Source organism: Semicossyphus pulcher, unplaced genomic scaffold (assembly GCF_022749685.1).
Source record: "Semicossyphus pulcher isolate SPU_LCO1_2020_fin unplaced genomic scaffold, fSemPul1.0.p SCAF_2, whole genome shotgun sequence".
NCBI lineage: Eukaryota > Metazoa > Chordata > Actinopteri > Labriformes > Labridae > Semicossyphus > Semicossyphus pulcher.
The window spans coordinates 23789650-23808254 of record NW_027211693.1 but is presented as its reverse complement, the minus strand read 5'-3'; the positions used below and the strand labels follow the sequence as shown (position 1 = coordinate 23808254).

Here is an 18605-nt window from a genome sequence, read left to right as displayed (position 1 = left end):
CGGGCACAGATGAGTGTACGATGTGCATGTGGGGAGACGTTACGCACAACATGTTTATTCCCGCTCGAGCTCGTCAGTGTCTAACAGGTTGAAATGTTTGTGCGTCCTCACTGACTCTAACTACACCTCATTTCAGAGAATCAGACAATAAGTCCTCAGAGATATAAAAGTGCTACTAACAATATAATCAGTTCTGTTCCTCAGTTCGTCTTGATTTATTCGTTTCAGGACTCTCAAATGACAGATGCAACATGTGCTGCAGTATAACAGTTCCCTTTTTTCCTGATAAAGACTTGTGATCATGAATGCACCGCTTTGCAAATTTAAGACAGATTTATTTTTGGAGGCTGTTTTACAAATATGCTTGTCACCAAGTGCTTTACACGGAACAATTGACACAAACACAGATATAAACAATGATAAACAAAACAATGTGCTTATAATTATGGACTTGCCGGCTGTCGCAATAAAAAGAGAGAGTACAAATGTGGGAACTCCTGAGACCAGTGCAGTTTGTGTTTGAGGCGCGTCCTGGAACAACGTACAGCGTTTCCAGCGTCCTATGTGTTGGCAGGTATTGCACAACGTTTCACTTCAAGTCGAAGCAAGCGAACTATGCTAGATGACCTCAAAACAGTTAATGGAAGTTAAATTTAACTATTCGCCCTATCTGATTTCCTCAAACGAGGTCAGGCCGGCGCTGAACGAGTCTCTGCCCTGGATTCTGTTCCCAAAGTTTAGGCAACTTTATACACAAGGGGTTTGACTTCTGGCTTCATTCACATTCACAAAAAGGAAATATAATGAATGTAAAACCTGAGCATGTTGATTTTCTCAAACCCTCAGTGAGAAAAAGGCCCGCTGGAAGAAGTAAGGCTTTAAAAATCAGTGTCTTCTAAAAACACACATTCATAAACAGGCTTTTGTGTGAATCATGTTTATACTTGAAGCTGTACTTGCCTACCTCATATATTTGTATTGTTTGTTTTATAGAAACCATTCTGTAAACCATAAAAATAAAGTTATTATTAAAAGTGAATAGTGGAAAGACTCAAAAATCAATCACCGAAAATGTGGTGTTGTCAAAATATGGTTTACCAAATTACAGCTACAGCCTAATGTGAAATCAGAGTAGATTTTTATACACATTGACAGGGACACTTCTCACAAGAGCACAATTCCAAGTTCACTACAAGTGTCATTACTGAACCCCATCAGTCTGCAGCTTGTCCATGTGCCCTTAAAATGTCACTCCCTTCAAAGCTGGAATGAGTCAAACCTGTGCCACCTTAAAGAGCATGTACGAACGCTTCTAAACAACATCCGATCCCCCTTTCAGCAATTTAAGACCCCTCAGAGAAACATAAACCTCCTCATATCTTCAGATCGTCTATTCTAGTCTTGTTGTTGCTGTGTTTGGCACTGCGGCCCGGCCTGGCCTGCGTAGGTGACCCCGGGGCCGATCCTGCTCCCTTCTTTCCTTTCAGGTCACATTCCTCTGGCTTGCTGCTGCTCCTCTCCACGGCCAAGTTGTCCTTGTTCTGCTTGTAGGCCGCCTTGCTGTGGTAGGGGTGGAAGGATGAGTCAGTGCCGTCGGACAGAGGGGAGAGGTTGTAGCTGGGGACGGGCGGGTAGGCCGGCTGGACCTGGTGGTGCCCGTGGAAGTATTCGTCATAACTGGGCGCAAAAGGCCCAGAGGCCTCGCTGGGGGCCTTGGGGAGATTCTCAGCGGACTGCTCCAATCGCCTGAAGCTGATGCCCTGGCGGCACTTGGTGAAGCCCAGGTGATAGATCTCTACGAGGTTGAGTAACAGAGACACGCTGGCCACCCCCAGCATGAAGATGATGAAGATAGTTTTCTCTGTGGGTCGGGATATGTAGCAGTTTACCACATTAGGGCAGGGCGGTCTGTCGCATGTGTACATGGGCTTAAGCTCAAAGCCGTACAAGAGGTACTGAGCCACAATGAATCCCACTTCAAACAGGGTTTTAAAGATCACATTAAAGACATATGTGCGCAAGAGCTCCCCCTGCAGGCGCACTCGGCCCTTGTCATCCCTAATCAAGGCCTTTTTGTGCTTTCCATTCACAATGAGTGCCTGCTTGTCTAAATGATGTTCCTTCTCGCTCGTCTTATCTTTGTGCTTTTCCTCCATGCGCACCAGGTGAAGGATGTGACCCAGGTAGATCAACGTAGGCGTGGACACAAAGATGATCTGCAGCACCCAAAAGCGGACATGTGAAATGGGGAAAGTGATGTCATAGCAGACGTTCTCACAACCGGGCTGCTTGGTGTCGCAGGTGAAGCCGGACTGCTCGTCGCCCCACACCTTCTCTGTGGCGGCGCTCAGGATCAGGATGCGGAAGATGAAGAGGACGGTGAGCCACACCTTCCCCACCACGGTGGAGTGCTCCTGGGCTTTCTCCAGAAGCTTTCCCAGCAGGTTCCAGTCCCCCATGGCTGCGCGAGCTCAGATCTGGGACTGGGAAAACAGAAAAAGAGAATCCATGACATGACAGAAATAAAACTCATCAAGGGGTTAAAGTGAGCACAAAGTCTTACCAAGTTCGGCCGAGCTCAGACCAAACAAGTCTCAAGGGAGCCAAGCAGCTAATAGAGTGTACAAGTGGGGGACTCTGCTGCCGAGCAGGTAGTGGCCTTTCTCCACGTGGACACAGACAGGATTATATTTACTTTAGGAGAGTATATATTTGGCAAGTGCAGACAGGGGGGGGGGGAAGGTCTCAGTCATGATTCTGCGCTTCCCGGCCTTCGTGGCCCGAGCCGCAGCAACAAGATCAACACGCAGTGAAATCAAACACCAGGCAGATATGTTGGAAGTGCAAATTTGAGACGGTTGAATAATGTCAGCACTGTCAGCTCCTGTAGCACATTATGAGATAAATATATTCTACATCTGATGGAGGAGCTGTACAGTAGCACGGCAGCAGATCTGCTTCTGTGAGGGAGGATGAATCCTGGTAACGGCTAAAATCATGAATCTATGTGGTGTTTTAGCAACTTTACACAGAGTCCTTAAATCCAACCCCTCAGACTATGTCATCCAAAAGATAACAAAAATATGGTTGAAAACATTGGTAGATAAAATAAAGTTTTCTCAAGTGTGTGGACGCCTGCAACTCCTAATAAAAGACAAACAGCAGCACTTACCCTGATACATTTGTCTTACTCCTGAAGGAGCTTAAATCCACCAAGATTTAAATCCACAAATAATCACAGAGAAGTCACATTTACTCTTAAAACCCACCTTGTCAGCTTATACATCCCCTGCAGTGCAGTCCGACACGTCTTCGAGGGTCCATGAGACCGCCTGCCCTGCTGACAGGCCTCGGCTCAGAGCTGATCTTCGGGCCCCCAGCGATGCCCTTGAATGGACAGGAAAAGTGGACTTCTGCTCGCCTTCACCTCTGTTCCACACCGACAAACCTGCCGCCTCAATCTTCTGTTTTCAAATGCTCCAGGATCCAGGCCCCGGGGTCTTCCACTGACCACAACACACACGCACACACGTAACCTGCTGGACACACTCTCAACCATGTCCGGTCTGCCCTCCCTCAACTCAAACCCTCCCTCCCCCCTCCTGTGGTTAAATTTGGCGCAGGGTTCACTCTAATGTAAACTAAAAAAGCCCCTCCACTCGCCTGTTACAGTGAGTGACACGGCAGCTGGCCAATGATGGTGTCTGCTAAGTCTGTCTGGCCACAAGTGCTTCTGGGGTCTAAATTTAGCCCAAGGGTCGCTCCTATCATGGGGGGCATGATTTGGAGATGAGTAGCCGTTTGCATCCTCAAGTTACAAATCACAGAGACAAGAAGGAGGCCGTCAGTTGTAACATAATCGGCTCCAACTCTAAGTATTAAAAACACATTATGTTTGCTGAATAACTTCAAATGACATCAATTATCAGGTGGTTTATTTCTTTATATTACATACTGTACACGTATAGTTTCAACCCATGTTATATATATTAACTGGATTGTTTACCCGGATGAAGTCGTGTATGTACATTTAGGCAGAAATCAAGGTGTTTGTATGCACTACAATAAATATATATAAATAACTTTATAATAGAACAGTTGTATAAACAGAGACCATCATAAGGAACATTAGATTTTCAGAGGTACGGAATAAAACACTAATAATGCCTGGTGAATCTAAGGGAAGCAGCAGTGACGGGCGTCAGTTAAAAAGCGGGTCAACTGAAACATTTTTCTGAAACAAAAAACGGTTACAATAAAAAGTTACATAAATTAAGTCGGTAGTATTCACAACTGAATACAAATACATACAAACTCAAAGATACACATACAGTACTGGGTTCTGCAATATTCTTAAAGTGACACAGCAGTCAAGTAAAGAAAGAATAAATGTAAGTGTCATCAGTAGAACATCATGTAGCATCCCCGCTTGTATCAGGAGTTAATATATGTCACAGAATACTTTTGACTGTGCACCTTTGTGATTACACTAACGAGATTGCTTTAATTATTATGGGCAGTAAAGTTACCATTAGAAATTTTTACTTTCAATCACTTAAGATCAATATCTCTTTGGTTTTCTAGCACCGACTGTTACGCTTCCATAGCAGTATGGTTCAGTTATAGAATAGTTACATCTGTCTGCGCCGAGCTGAGCGACATCAAATAACTAAAATGGTCCAATAAAATCCGAGCATAGCGTCGCTGACTTAAAGAGCTGTTACTGACATTAAATGGCATTTACTCACATAAATGCTCTTTTCTCCATCACTGAGCTCCGACCCCGTCTGGAATTAAATATGGTTCATGTTAACAATTTATGGTGTAAATAGAAAGGTCACTGTCTATCCAGCATGTTTTTTCACTACAGTGACGTTGCCTCTTTAATGAAAAGGGTACACCAGTGTTTCTGCACATATTGGCCTTATCTACCAGAAATACTGTAAACTAGATATTGCTGCTAAAGATATTCAAACTGCTTTTCATATTGATGTCTGCTTGATGGGCATGATTTTATACATTATAAGTTAGAAATACAACTGTGTCACAGAAATAGAAGGTTTCTAACTGGTACACCAACCTACCACACGTGCAGGAGGTTTGAACAAATCCATAATTCTGTTATGTGACACAAGTTTGGCATTAATTCTTTAGTGATGCTTACGAGCTCGGTTTCTTGAGATGCCCACAATACGTTGTGCCAATGGAACAAATAAATTTAACACATTTGGCCAATCGTTGACACCATCAACGACTGTGTGTGATTTGTTGTAAATGTGCCACAACATGCAAAGACACTGGTACAGTCCTTTAACCTTCACTACAATCTGTTTAGGAGAGCTTTCCTGCAACTAGTGTCGGTAAAAGCAAAAAGAAAAAGCAACAAAGCGATTGATGGAGGGATAAATAAAAAGTGAACATGTGTATCCTGACAATGATCAAATATACAGTGTATGTGACATTAATGCAGAGCAGCATGCTCCATGGACATGTGTGATTACGGCTGATTAGTTTAAAGGGACAACAAGAGTCTCAGAAAGCTGAACACCTTTCACCCTTCTCAGTTGGGCTCTTTTTGGTCACAGTGAACTTTGACTTGAGAGAATGGTCTGCTATCAGCTGATTGATTTCATTTTGCCTATAAGAAGACAATCTTTGACTTATCCAGGCTCCTTTGGACTCGTCCTCAGAGCCTCCGAAGCAGCGTTTGCAGGCCCTGCCTACGAGGTACACCACCTCTGCCAGGTTAAGCAGCACACACACCCCGGACACTGCCAGCATGAACACAGTGAAAATGGTCTTTTCTGTCGGCCGGGACACAAAACAGTCCACTGTGTTGGGGCAGGGGAACGAGTCACACTTTACCAAACGCACCATCTTAAAGTCCGGGTAGATCATGTAGAAGATGTAGAGAAAAGCCACCTCGAAGATGATTCTGAAGATGATGCTGAGCATGTAAGTCCACCACAGCGCGCCGGTGATCTGAAACTTCTGGCTCTTGATGTGTTCCAGCTCCTTGGGGCTGCCGCGGCCCGCCCTCTTCAGGAGCTTCTTGTCGATGTGGCGGCGGTGGGCCACATGCATGGCCACCAGCAGGGCGGGGGTGGAGACCAGGATGAGTTGGAGCGCCCACAGGCGGATGTGCGAAATAGGGAAGAACTGGTCATAGCAGACGCTGTTGCAGCCGGGCTGCTGGGTGTTGCAGGTGAAGCCGGACTTCTCGTCTCCCCAGACACTCTCGGCAGCAACCACCAGGACCAGGATACGGAAGATGAAGATGACGGAGAGCCAGACGCGTCCGATGCCCGTAGAGTGCCTGTTTACGCCGCTGATCACGGCATAAAAGGTGCCCCAGTTCATTTTGGACTCCAGGTCTGCAGAAAATAAGTCACATTGTCAGTCAAGGTTACATGGATGTATGCTAAGCTATATCTGAAGCTTGAGGTCATCGATGATGTCCATAAAGTTAATGCATAACAAAACAATCTAAATTCATGAAAAGCTAAATAAACCCTTTATTATAAGTGCCACCATTTACCATTTTAAAAACATGCACCATTAAGCCCTGCATACTGAAAAAAAGGCAAATTTGTAACTATTAATTATCATCTTAAGAGCATAAGAAATATTGTCGTCAACAAAAAACTTGATAATTTAGTTTTAGTCTAACTCTGTTAACAATTGTCTTTAGAGGTTTACCAGGCTCAGCCAGCGGTGCAAGCGGCGTAAGCAGCGCCGGGTCCGAAGTTGACCATCCTGAGGTGTGGCCTGAGCATCAAGCTGGATTTGGCAGTGTGAGGATCAACAGAAAAGAATTGCCAAGTAGTCTGCCGGCCGTATAAAAGCAGGGGTGATGGCCTCCCGCCGCGCGCCGTCACAAGACGCAACAGAACGAAGCCAATTGCGAAAGATTCGCGCAGCCACGTGATAGGCTCGCCCTGTATTAATACTGTACTCCCAAACTGACCTACAGCCCAGTTGCAAACAGACTGACAGACTGCCAGCACATTTCTCCAAGGAACCAGCAAGACATCCATCTCATTATGAGTTTTTTTTAAGACGAGTGAGAGACCTCCATTGTTTGTAGGAATGGCAACAGACTTGACCAGATTTGTCAAATAAAAATTTAAATAAACACATTCTTCAAAAGCTGATTCATCCAAATATTACTACCATAAAAGGGTTTTTAAATAACATCATGGCAAGTATCTTTGGAGTCCAAGCAAAGGGGCATCACTCAGCCGTCGTTCACATAAAGCCTGAACTCATTCCTCTCTGAATGTTAGTATAAAACAGAATTAAATGTGTATTTTACCTTCAGCTGTGGTGGTACACAAAAATGTGTACAAAGCAGGAAGAAATTAATTATAATATTGTGCTTTTTAGCGAGCCCAAAGGCTGGATTGAGAACACTGTGCGTTTGGAAAATGCTAATCATTCCTCCGCCACTAGCCACTGCCCTGCACCGTAGCAGTCATATGCTCTTATATAAACTATTTACATACAATGGCGGCCTTTATTGGGCTGCAACAAGACTCTTTAGAATTCAGATCAAACGCCTCGATTTCCGCCTACCCCGGGCAAAAGAAGGAATCTGTGTGGACACAAAAGGCCTCAGCCTGTCGCATTATTTATTGTGCTTGGCAGGGCAGGGAAGTGAAGGAAGCTTTTGACCTGAGGCACTGCACTGTCACGGAGAGCGAGCGAGTCACCAACAGGTTTGCAGATTCATGCAGAAAACACACGAGCTGTTTAACTACAGCAAACACTAATGGAGTGCAAAATGAAAGTCAGTGTTCATTTTATATACAAGATTGAATTGAGGGCAGTCCTGTCATTTGCTCAGGCTGATTTTGTAGCATGTAAATCAGGTCTATTGTATTATTGTTTTACACCAGGTGCTGTTCTTATTGGTTTTACAGGGAAACTTTTATAAAGATTTGCTTCCACATTCTGATATTAACATATTCAGTCATGCAAATTGAGTTTAAGCTTAATTCATATTCTTGTTTTTGCCATCAGCTGAAAAGCAGAAGTGTAACTTTATGTAAACAAAGTAATAAACTTCATCTGCATGCTCTCAGATCCCAATCATTTCAATCAGAGTATATAACATACACATTTCCTTCACCAGTACCAACTCTGGGATTTCACAGAGTGTTCTATTCAGACTCCTCCCTGTAACCGTAGAAACAATAATTTACAGTAACAATCTGAAGTGCAAACACAATGTGGTCGTTTGTCATGTGCTATCAGATGACTGCGGCATAAGCATTTCTGCGTCACTTATGACAGACGTGGTGGGAGGGTTTGCGTGGCCTTGCAATTCTTTGAATGAACTAAAGCTCATTTACATTCTCTCTATAGAAGCTACGCTACTCTACGACACAAAGACAGGGGGCGTCTGATTGTAGATAACCGTTTTATTACCAGAGCAGAGCTATAATGTCCATTCAAAATGATAAATGCCATTTTACAAGAACACAATGTTAACTAAGGAAACATGGCTGTAATAATGATTACTATGGAAAAGAAAGTGATGCATAAAAAAATCACAAACATACTGTGCAAGGAATACAGACAAATCAAGTATCACTTAATAGATAGGAGCTGAATTAACTTCACTGGCACTGTCTAGTGGCTGGAATAACAAGGACTTTCTTTTTAAAGGAAAGGCTATGTAGGAAGCTCGACAGGAAAAAGTATGAAACAACTTGCTCACATATAAGAAAGTTATTAAAAATCTTTTCTTTCTCTATCACTGCTTTGGAGACAGTTAGGTCCCAATCTTAGAAAACAAAGAGCCTATGTAAGAAACAAACTAATCTCTTTAGTTTCAAAGATATTATAGAGCACATTAGCTCTATACTCACATTCACTGGACATAGCACTGACAACATGCTATGTAAGACAAAAATACTACAGCTGATAAATGCTACTTAATGTGTACGTATACAGTCAACATCCAGTTTATTTCAAACTCTCATATATACTCATTTAAATATCTTTGATCCTTGTACTGCAAAGTGCCAATCACAGCAGTTTGTCAATTATTCACTGCGTTTCCTCTTTACACAGATGGTCAAACAACACAGGGTTATTTCTCTCTCATTTAAGAACCATTAAATATCTTAGATTTTTCTGCTCAGTGTCAGGGCTGCCATCTCTGCTTTAAATCTGACACTGGCTGTCAGACAAGCTCGATTAAACGCAAACAAAACGACACACATTCCCTGCCTTCTCATTTACTTCTGGCTTCTTGAGTGTAGCACGAGATGAGGTATTTCTCCCACTCCGAGTCCTGTTTCCTCATTTTACCTTGAACAGCGCCTACAAAAGACAGACACAAGAAATGAGTCGGGTGACACGGAGATCATTCTGAATGAAATGAGTGCCACACTGATGATACACAGGCTACACTGCCATCTGCTGTAGATGCACTATTTAGGGTAAACAATTTCCAAACTATTACTCTACTTACTTCTTTTCATGGGGCCGGCATTTTTCAGTTTCTTGTGTGTTGCATGCCCGTTCTGGGCCAGCCTCAGAGACAGAGATGCACCCCTCCTGAAACAATAACAATGCCATAGTGCGGTTAAGATATTGGGCAGTTAGGCCTTGAAAGTATACAGTATGTACACAAAAGAGGTCAAGATAGGCTTATATAAAGTTACCAAACGACTTCTTAATTCAAGAAATGACATCAATTGTGCAAGACAGCCTGTAAACACTAAATGGGCACACTTAGTTTAGCTTACTAGCTTTTTCACCATTTATAATTCTGACAATTCTCTAATAATTGACCGTATTTACCGTATTTCATACTTAAGTACCTCATAGCTCCGAGCTTTCCCTTTTCCAGGAACAGCTCCACTGTGACTTTGGGCCCCTGTGGGTAAAGTCTGGCATACAGCGTCCTGTTGTGGACCATCGCTTGGAACCAGCCCACCGCCTCCTCCGACCAATCGCACCCATTCACAGGCGACACCTGGGGGGGGGAGGAAACAGACGCAAAGTACCGTGAACCGAGATAATTCATTTCCTTTATCACCGAGCAAAAGATAAGGCTGTGACTAATCAAGTGGACAAACGCCAATTCTGTAAGTGAGTATACACCCTCACAGCAGAGAACAGTATATTAACCATTTCCATGTATGCAAATCCTGGGAGGGATAATCTGCACGGCTGTCGCTGTGAATCTGAACGTGTTCATCACTTAGGGCTTTTTGGAGTATCTACGTGCATATATCAGTGTTCCCATTCCATTTTGCATCAGTGCATAGACTGGTGTACATGCCGATACAGACCCAGAATTTTAAGTGATATTGGAGGCAGTTCTGATACTGATATCAGTCGCAATACAACTCTACGTTATAAAAACAACATCAGTAGGGAGCCACTCACATTTGCCAGTGAGACCTGTGCAGCCTGAAGTGGTAGGGCGGTCATCTCTGGTGTCATCTCCTTGACCTTTAACAGTGACAGGCAGGCAATGTCACCGTGGTCCAGACGCATCACCTCCACCTTGATGGATGTCTCGCTCCCTGCACCATCAGTGGCGTTATGATCTGACATAAGGAGAGAGCGTGTGAGCAACAACAAAAAGAACCTTTTAGGAATCCCCAAGTGGCTCCAGGCAAGCAAAGAGACACTGCTACCATCTAGAGGTATGCATTTGCAAAATCATTCCAATAAACTAAAACTTGACTCACCACCACTTACTCCACATATCTTGGTCACCTGAGACCTGCACCATTGTTCCTGCTTAGGGAACCAGCCCATTACATGAGTTCCAATGTCTGGAATGCAGTTCTGCTCGGCATATGAACTACTAGCTTTCCAGCTGCTGCAAATGAGAAAAAAAATATAATGACAACCAGAAACATGTGGATTATTAAAAAAAAAAGGGGGGAAATCTACAAAGAAAGCAGTAATGAACAAAAAGGAGAAGTGGCTCTTTAAGTTCTGTTATTGAGATCAGGGAATAAAGGAGGGTTGGGAGAAAGTGAGAAAACGCAGACAAGAGATTAGAATGCATGCTGAACGACTCACTCTGTGATAAGGGCCTGCAGCTTCAAGATGGAGTCTGCGTGCTGGATGTAGAAGTTGCCCGGGCTGACTATATGAGACACAACAACTTCGGTCTCCTCAAACTTCCGGACCTGGAAGTCAGGAATTGTGGTACCGGCGATGGCTGGTGTCTTTGCACCAGCATAATTTGTCTGGAGTTCAGGTTCTGTGCACTGGTGAGTTTGGGTTGTCAACTCCATGTCTACACAGGGGTGCTCCACCTGAGCTATGCAGTCTTCATTTTTTAAGGGTCTCGCTTCCGGGTCCCCCTGTGCCATCTCAGTGAAGATGTCTCCAATATCCCACAGTTCAGTCTTAGTTGCAATCACACAAGTGTAAGTCAGAGAGCCACTTGATTCCACTCGTTTCACTCTGAAGACTGGGGCGTGGTTCTCAATGTCTGTGCGCAACGTTTTCGGAGCCAGAGCATCGATCAGATCATCCGTCATAACTCGACTAAATTGGTAGCTTTGTGTTTTGATCGTAGGGGACGTCGACTGTGTAGAACTAGTGTTTATGCTTTTACTCCACTCCATGACGGTGACCTCTATTGCACCCATGTTTTTAGCTTTGGCTCTGAGGAAGTGAAGCAGCTGGGAGGATGTTTGTTTTTGGTGTTGCACCTGGACATCATCCTCACATCCCCAGCTCATTAGTGGTGTTATTTTCATTGGTTTAGGGTTACTGATCTCTGGGAATATAACCGGTATGGGAGGTTGTAGTAGAGGTGGCCTCTCAACGCTGATCTTGGGACTTTGTATAACGGCAGGTGGAAGAATCACAGCGTCTAGTGAGCGTTCCTCCTCGAAAACAACTCCATGTTCTTTTTCTTCTGTCTTTAAATGAAGGCATGAGTTTTCAGTCACAACAGCGCTCTCGTAGCTGGACAAAGCGCTGCAAATCCTGTCATCCTGCTGGGCCGCCGCAGGCTGGGAAATGAGGAAATGTTTGAACTGCTGCAGGGACAGTGTGGGTCCAAGCACCTGGACCGCTTTGGCTATGGAGCTCGCCATGAGTGAGTTCCGCAACATGGGCCCAAACTTCAGAACATCTGTCAGTGAGATCCCTTTCTCTTTGAGTGGCTTAAGTTGGTTTGTTCTCACTCCATTCTTGCCGCAAAGTTGTGGTTCTGTAAAAATGAGAAAAGGGGAAAGAGATCAAGACATTTGATGCATTTATTGAACACATGGATATCTGTAATGTGACATTAAGAGCTTAAAATGTATGAGTTACTTCCAACTTACTGACTGTGAGGTCCTTCAATAAAGCTGAGAGCTTGTCAACAGCTTGACATTTTGTATCCAAAGCCATTGCAAGATCACTGAACACACAAGTGGGGAAAGATGACTTGAGGAAACATTGAACTTCTTCATAGGCCTGGAGGAAAAGTGAAATGACATAACGTGTTAAAGATTTTTCTGTTTATACAAAAACACAAGTAGACAGAAAACTATTCAACAACAATTGTTACTCTGTTGACAATTTGATAATTGCACATAATAATTAAGCATCTTTGGGTTTGACAGGGTGTAGTTACCCAAGAAATTCAAAGATACCATCGTTGGTTCTAGGACACTGTGATTATCATCTGACTTTTCACTCTGCATCAGTCCGCCTCAACAACGTGTTCTGTATACTGTTCATTAACATTCCAGCAGACCGTGTATGTCTATTTTGATCAAGCTAGTACCTCTGAATCACATAGCAGACTCTTATTTCACAGGTTGATGAAAAATTAAAACCTATAGATAAATGATAAAAAAGGTAAACCGTAGACAGTTTTACTTTTTAACTACTATTTGCCGCTTGTTTAACTTTTGTATAAAAGCGGCTGTGATTCGGTCTCAGGCAACACAGCTCCCTCTCATGTGATGTTGCTTTTAAATTGTATCCACTTCAAAACTTTAACAATGTATTGACTAAATAATTACAATATGGATTTTTCGCAGCTCTGGTAAAAATTACACAAAAGTTTTCATTAAAACTTCACAAAGCACACGAAGCTTGCCATATCATAATTTAACGGTTAAGCTAGCATTAGATTTGACCACGAGGCCCATTAGCTTTCTCCGCTAATGCATATGTCAGACTTGTGTTAGCATTACCTCGTTGGTGAAGTGGAGCAGTTCTTGTTCAAGTGTATTCCGGGCATTTTCCAGCAAAAACAGTTTGTGCGTTAACTGTACTTTTTGGGTGATGGTGGATGCGTGCGCCTGGCGGAGGACCACCTGGTGCTGATGAGTCATGGTCATCAGGGAGAAAACCGTTCGTCGACCATAGGCTATAAAAGGATGGACGTGTCAGCTCTTTTAAAGTGAAGCCGATACATTTCGAGCGCCCCCTGCTGACTGGCTGCAGTGTTGGTCATAAAGACCGCCTCCTCCATGCTAACAGATGTAGACTAAAAAATATTACTTCTACTACTACTAATAATAACAGCTTTATTTGTGTAGCACCTTTTAAAACACACAGTTACAAAGTGCTATACATACACGAGAGACTGCACATGTAAAATCCTGCACAGACAGACAGACAGAAACACAACATACATACATGTCTGAAACAAGCATATTAGTATACGTTCAAACACACATACAGGCATGATGCACAGACAGACAGACAGAGTTTATGAAAACGCTAAAGAAATGAGTTTTTAGCAGCCATTTAAAACTGAACACAGATTCGGCATTCTGGGGTAGACTGTTTAGGGTCCGCCACTGCAAATGCACAATCACATCTGGATTTGAAGTGTGATCGAGGAACAGATAAAAGGCCCTGAACAGAAGATCGGAGAGGCCGGCCGCTAGAATAAGGGCTCAATAGTTCTTCTATGTGTGCAGGAGCCAGGCCGTGCAGGGCCTTGTATTTAATTGATAAAATTTTAAAATTGATTCCGTTCTTTACTGGAAGCCAATGAAGGGAGGCAAGAGTTGGAGTAATATGAAACAACCAGTATTTGTTTACAACCTAGCTGCTGGGTTTTGGACCATTTGGAGACGTGCGTTTGAGGCCTGAGTAATGCCTTTGAGGATGGAGTTATAGTAGTCTAAACAGGAAAAGATAAAGGGGTTTGGTCCTCTCTTATGATGCAATGGGTGACACATCATGAATATTTAAGACAACAATGAGATCACCTATCGTCTCTGGATGTGCTAATTGGATGAAATTCATGCAGGCAGATTTGTAATTTTCTATCTGACCATGGGTTGCAATTTATTGTACTTTCTACACTAAAAATGTATTGGGGGCAGATATTCAGGCCCTGTTTTGATCACAGATAATTTGCAGACTGGGCTGCCAGGTACAAGCACATGGACCCCTAAACCAGATGACTACATAGAAACATTTTGTGGTGGGAAGTCAAAGAGCTCAGTCAAAATAAGCATGATCTCACATCGTACCTCTTTCACCTAGCCTACTTGTATTTCTAAAATATGTCACGACACTGCCTTCATTCTTTCGTGAATTCCAGCGTCTGGTGATACATTAAAATAACCGGATTAAATGATCCTAGTTTAAAGAGATTTTTACAGAATTGGTTTTAATTTGGAAATGATACAAATCCTTTACTTAAAGGATGAGATGTAGTTGAAAAGTTAGCCAAGAGGAAGGCACTGACAGTAAATACTGGCTCTAATGTGCCAACAAACCAGCTACTTCCAATGCCTAAATGCCAGCTCCTATTAATCACCACAAAGAAGAATGAATACATTTTGCTAGTTACATTCCTATGGTTTTACACCTAATACTATCCACACAGTGTTCTTTTCTCTGAGTGCTCTTTGCTTGAACTTGTCAAGCTGCTACTTGATCTAAATCTTGTGGGTGGGGCAACAAAGACATTTCCTTCAGTTACATTGCTCAAGAGCCACATTGATAAAGGAATCCTGGCTCCTCTGACACTAACGCTGGCATCACAGGCCTGTCTCTACCCAGCGGACAGAGTGGTAATGGGCATGGGAACTGCAAAATGGCACTTTGCATCAGTTTAAAGAAGAAGGATGTGTCAATAAGAAGACAATAAGAGCATTGCTCAACAGGATGACATCCTGCACAGCATTGTCTCCACAGTGTAGGCTGAGCCACGTGTTGAGATTGTCGTAAATATTTAGGTTGATTTCAGCACTGCATGTCATTAAGCTTCAACTTATTCCCCCCTTCAGTGTCTGTTTGTTCATGTGATGTTGGTTTATTTAAATATTTATGTGCTGCACGGAGGAGTCTGTTTTCCTTCAAAGTAATGGATCTAAATTCAGTCAGATTTTATTGAGAGTAAATGCACCTCACACTGAATGATAGTAGCTCTTGCAGTCAACGTTTTACGACTCACTGGAGGTCAAGTTGCTCGCATAAAACATAACTTCGCTGACATCAAAGTTCTTGCCATCTGAACCTCTGTGATTCATTTTGCAGTTATAGAAATTGAGGTTCATTTGTAAAATAAAGACTGCCAACATATTGTGGTTATTTGAAACACCATATTTATTATGTACAGTATAACTGTTGCTACATTTAACATTGTATTTGACAGTTTCTCAGGGTCAGAGCCACATAAATTATCATTTATTAACCTCAAACATGTGCAGATCTTAATATTTATAAAGAAATTCTCTAATATTATAAATATTTTACAATATAAATTGGATTAACTTGTACAAGGTCTCTTCTGGCATTATTTTGAATTGCCCAGGAGTTCAGTCGAGGTTCTGGGAAAGTTGTGCAAGCCTTCACAGACGTCATAAACATTTGAGCCAAGGTTTTACTTTACAAACACTTCACAAAGAAGGATGGGCGAAACATTCTCCGGCTGATTAGTGAATTTGGCATGCACCATAACCAAACAGCTTGGGAGTCAATAAAGCCAATTTGAACATTTTGGCTGCACAGGTCACACAGATTGATGCATGTCCGTCAGACAGTGGAGAGGAGAGAGAGAGAGCTTTTATGGAGCTTGACGGGAAATCAGAACAGAATCGAGTGCCAGATCACAAAGACTTTACTGCATTTCATTAATTAAACAGTCTGTTAGTTTTTACAGTCGAAGCAGCCATTAATCCCAACTTCTGTTTATAGGAAAATACCAATTAAAAATCACAGGAGTTCTGGTTCATTTGCTGCAGCTTGCTGACTGAATGTGTTTGGTTTTCTTACTCTGTTTAACCATCTACAAATACAGACGTGTAAACAGAATAAAACAAAGACCGCACATTTTTTGTATCACACTATAAAAGAGGCCTGTGTGCAACAGACCTTCCTGGTGAACACAATCAACACTGTTAATAACACAGTTACAAATAAAACAATGACAATCATCTGTCCAAAGTGGACTTCCTGTGCTTTCTTATGAAACAAACAAGGCACTGCGGGGTTTCTCAGATACTCTGTCATCCTAATGTTTCCATCACTTGTAAAGCAAACAGTGTCATTTAAATCAGGCAGTGTTATATTTAACTCATGTAGGACTGTCAGCCATTTACTGTCACAACAGTTAAAATCATTTCTACTTATATACATGAGGTTTAGATGTTGGGATAAAGCAAAGATCAAAGAGTGGTTTAAAGACTTGAAATGGTTATCACTTATGTCGAGTTCTCTCAGAGGAGCGCAGCTTAAACTGCTGGGAATCAACTGCAGACGGTTGTTTGATATGTTCAGGTGAGTTAGAGCTGGCATGCAAGGTAAAGATAGATCAGAGCCGGTTATGTTTATGTCACTGAGGATCAAGGACTCAAGAGTGTTTTGCACACCGTCCAATGCACCATCTTGCATCAGCATATGCGAGTTCCCTGCTAGGTTCAGAGACAGCAAAGAGGTTGTCTGAAATGTGTTCGCTTGAAGCATTTTTATGTTGTTTTCCTTTAGATTGAGGTGTTTAAGAGTCCTTAACTCCCCAAAGGGGACACAGGAAGTGTTCGGATGTATTCGCGGTGTTAAGCTCTGCACGTCATCCACAGAGGCACAAGGTTGCACAGCATTCTCTTGCAGGTTTAACGTTTCTATTTGTGTGAGCGCTTTGAGAAATAGCGGGGGCATATATTCAAGTCCGTTGCTTTGCAGGTCAAGGTGCTTTAATGAGGAAAAGAAAAGCTGACGAGGGTATCCTGATTCAGAATCGTTTCTTACGTCCCAGACGATGTTTCGCAGACAGTTGTAGCTGAAATTCAGAGTTTCTAAAGATGACAAAAGGCTCAGAGTCTCCAGTGGGAAAGACCTGAAGTGGTTATAGCTCAGGTCGATGTAAACCAGTGGCATCAGCCTCCAGTTTGAGTGCAGGTTATTTTTTCTGACTGTTCTCTCTTTCATAATGCCATTATAAAGAGCGTTGACCTCTGTCACCATCGTGGCCTCTGACTTTAAGGCACCAACCATATTACTGTGTAAATACAGATACCTCAAACTGTTCAACTTGGGAACAATTGGGAAGTAAATGAGTTTGTTGTGGCTTAGATCAAGGATTTCCAGCCTGTACAACTGGTGGTCCTCACGCGTAACAAAGAACTCAACAGAATTCATACTCAGATTCAGATATTTAACTTGGGGTAGTTTAAAATCGCAGATTTGTGCGAGGTTATTTTTGGCCAGGTTTAGCTCTTCTAACTGGTTCAGTGGTTCAAAAGTCCCCTGCTCTATCACTGATATCAGATTGTCTTCAATAGTAATGGACTTCAAACCTTTGCTCTCCCTGAACAAGCTGTGCGAAAGTCTTGTTAAGGCGTTTCCAGTCATCTTTAGTTGATCAAGAGACGGTTTGTTTCGAAGGTACAGCTCCACTGCATCATCACTCAACCCGTTCATTGAAACGTCCAAACTCCTCAGTCTGCTGATGGATCGGAAGGCTTTGCTGTTGCTGCCAAGGTTGTTGTTCAGCGCATTTCTGGACAAATTCAGCTCTTCAAGTCGAGCCAGGTTTTCAAAAGCCCCTTCGGAGATGAGATCCAGCTGGTTGGAGCTCAGGTCCAGCTGCTCCAAGTATGGCAGAGCAAGCGTGTGCAACTGTCTGATGAAGTTATTGGACAGGTCTAGTCTTCTCAGTCTTACATCCAAATCCTCCGGGACAGAAAAGAGATTCTGGTTGTTCCAGGACCGCTCCTTGAAATGAAAGGAACATTAATCATAATCATAATCATAGAGTGAACCATGGAAACCAAAGTCAAACAACCTTAACAGCTCTAAGATCTCAAAGACAGAAAATGTGCAACTTGAAGGACTTAAAAAGTTGCGTTACACTTTTCAATTAGCGCTTAAATGATTCATTGTGAGCATACCTCTGGCTCTTGATACGTCAGTCCAGTTATACAGAGGTCATGGCTGAGTGACCAGAGGAGAAGGACATGAGAAAACATATGTCTGACCATCCTCCCTCTGCTGCTGCTGCTCCTGCTGCTGTCAGGGCTCATATACACACTCGCACAGCCTCTTATACCCATGCTTCATCAAAAAGGGGAGAGGGAACACAGCTGCGGACACCAGATAGGCATTGAGGATACTATATTTAGACAATAAAGGCTTGGCCAATGATATATTACTTTCTATTG

The 18605-nt window shown here is 42.8% G+C and overlaps 3 protein-coding genes across 3 annotated transcripts; all 3 read right to left on the bottom strand.

The window, feature by feature from the left end:
* Positions 1 to 351: 351 nt before the first annotated feature.
* LOC138597870 (gap junction alpha-3 protein-like) lies at positions 352 to 3284 on the bottom strand. The gene is made up of 2 exons (XM_069669393.1): positions 3270 to 3284; positions 352 to 2483 (listed from the first exon to the last, which is right to left on the bottom strand). The coding sequence occupies exon 2, from the start codon at positions 2457 to 2459 to the stop codon at positions 1374 to 1376; it is 1086 nt and encodes a 361-aa protein (XP_069525494.1). The 5' UTR covers positions 2460 to 2483; positions 3270 to 3284; the 3' UTR covers positions 352 to 1373.
* A 1975-nt stretch (positions 3285 to 5259) lies between these two features.
* Positions 5260 to 6752, bottom strand: LOC138597992 (gap junction beta-1 protein-like). The gene is made up of 2 exons (XM_069669618.1): positions 6700 to 6752; positions 5260 to 6374 (listed from the first exon to the last, which is right to left on the bottom strand). The coding sequence occupies exon 2, from the start codon at positions 6358 to 6360 to the stop codon at positions 5533 to 5535; it is 828 nt and encodes a 275-aa protein (XP_069525719.1). The 5' UTR covers positions 6361 to 6374; positions 6700 to 6752; the 3' UTR covers positions 5260 to 5532.
* Positions 6753 to 15610: 8858 nt separating this feature from the next.
* On the bottom strand, positions 15611 to 18452 carry LOC138598596 (transforming growth factor beta activator LRRC32-like). Its single transcript, XM_069670406.1, has 2 exons — positions 18336 to 18452; positions 15611 to 18159 (listed from the first exon to the last, which is right to left on the bottom strand). The coding sequence occupies exons 1-2, from the start codon at positions 18423 to 18425 to the stop codon at positions 16288 to 16290; spliced, it is 1962 nt and encodes a 653-aa protein (XP_069526507.1). The 5' UTR covers positions 18426 to 18452; the 3' UTR covers positions 15611 to 16287.
* Positions 18453 to 18605: the final 153 nt, after the last annotated feature.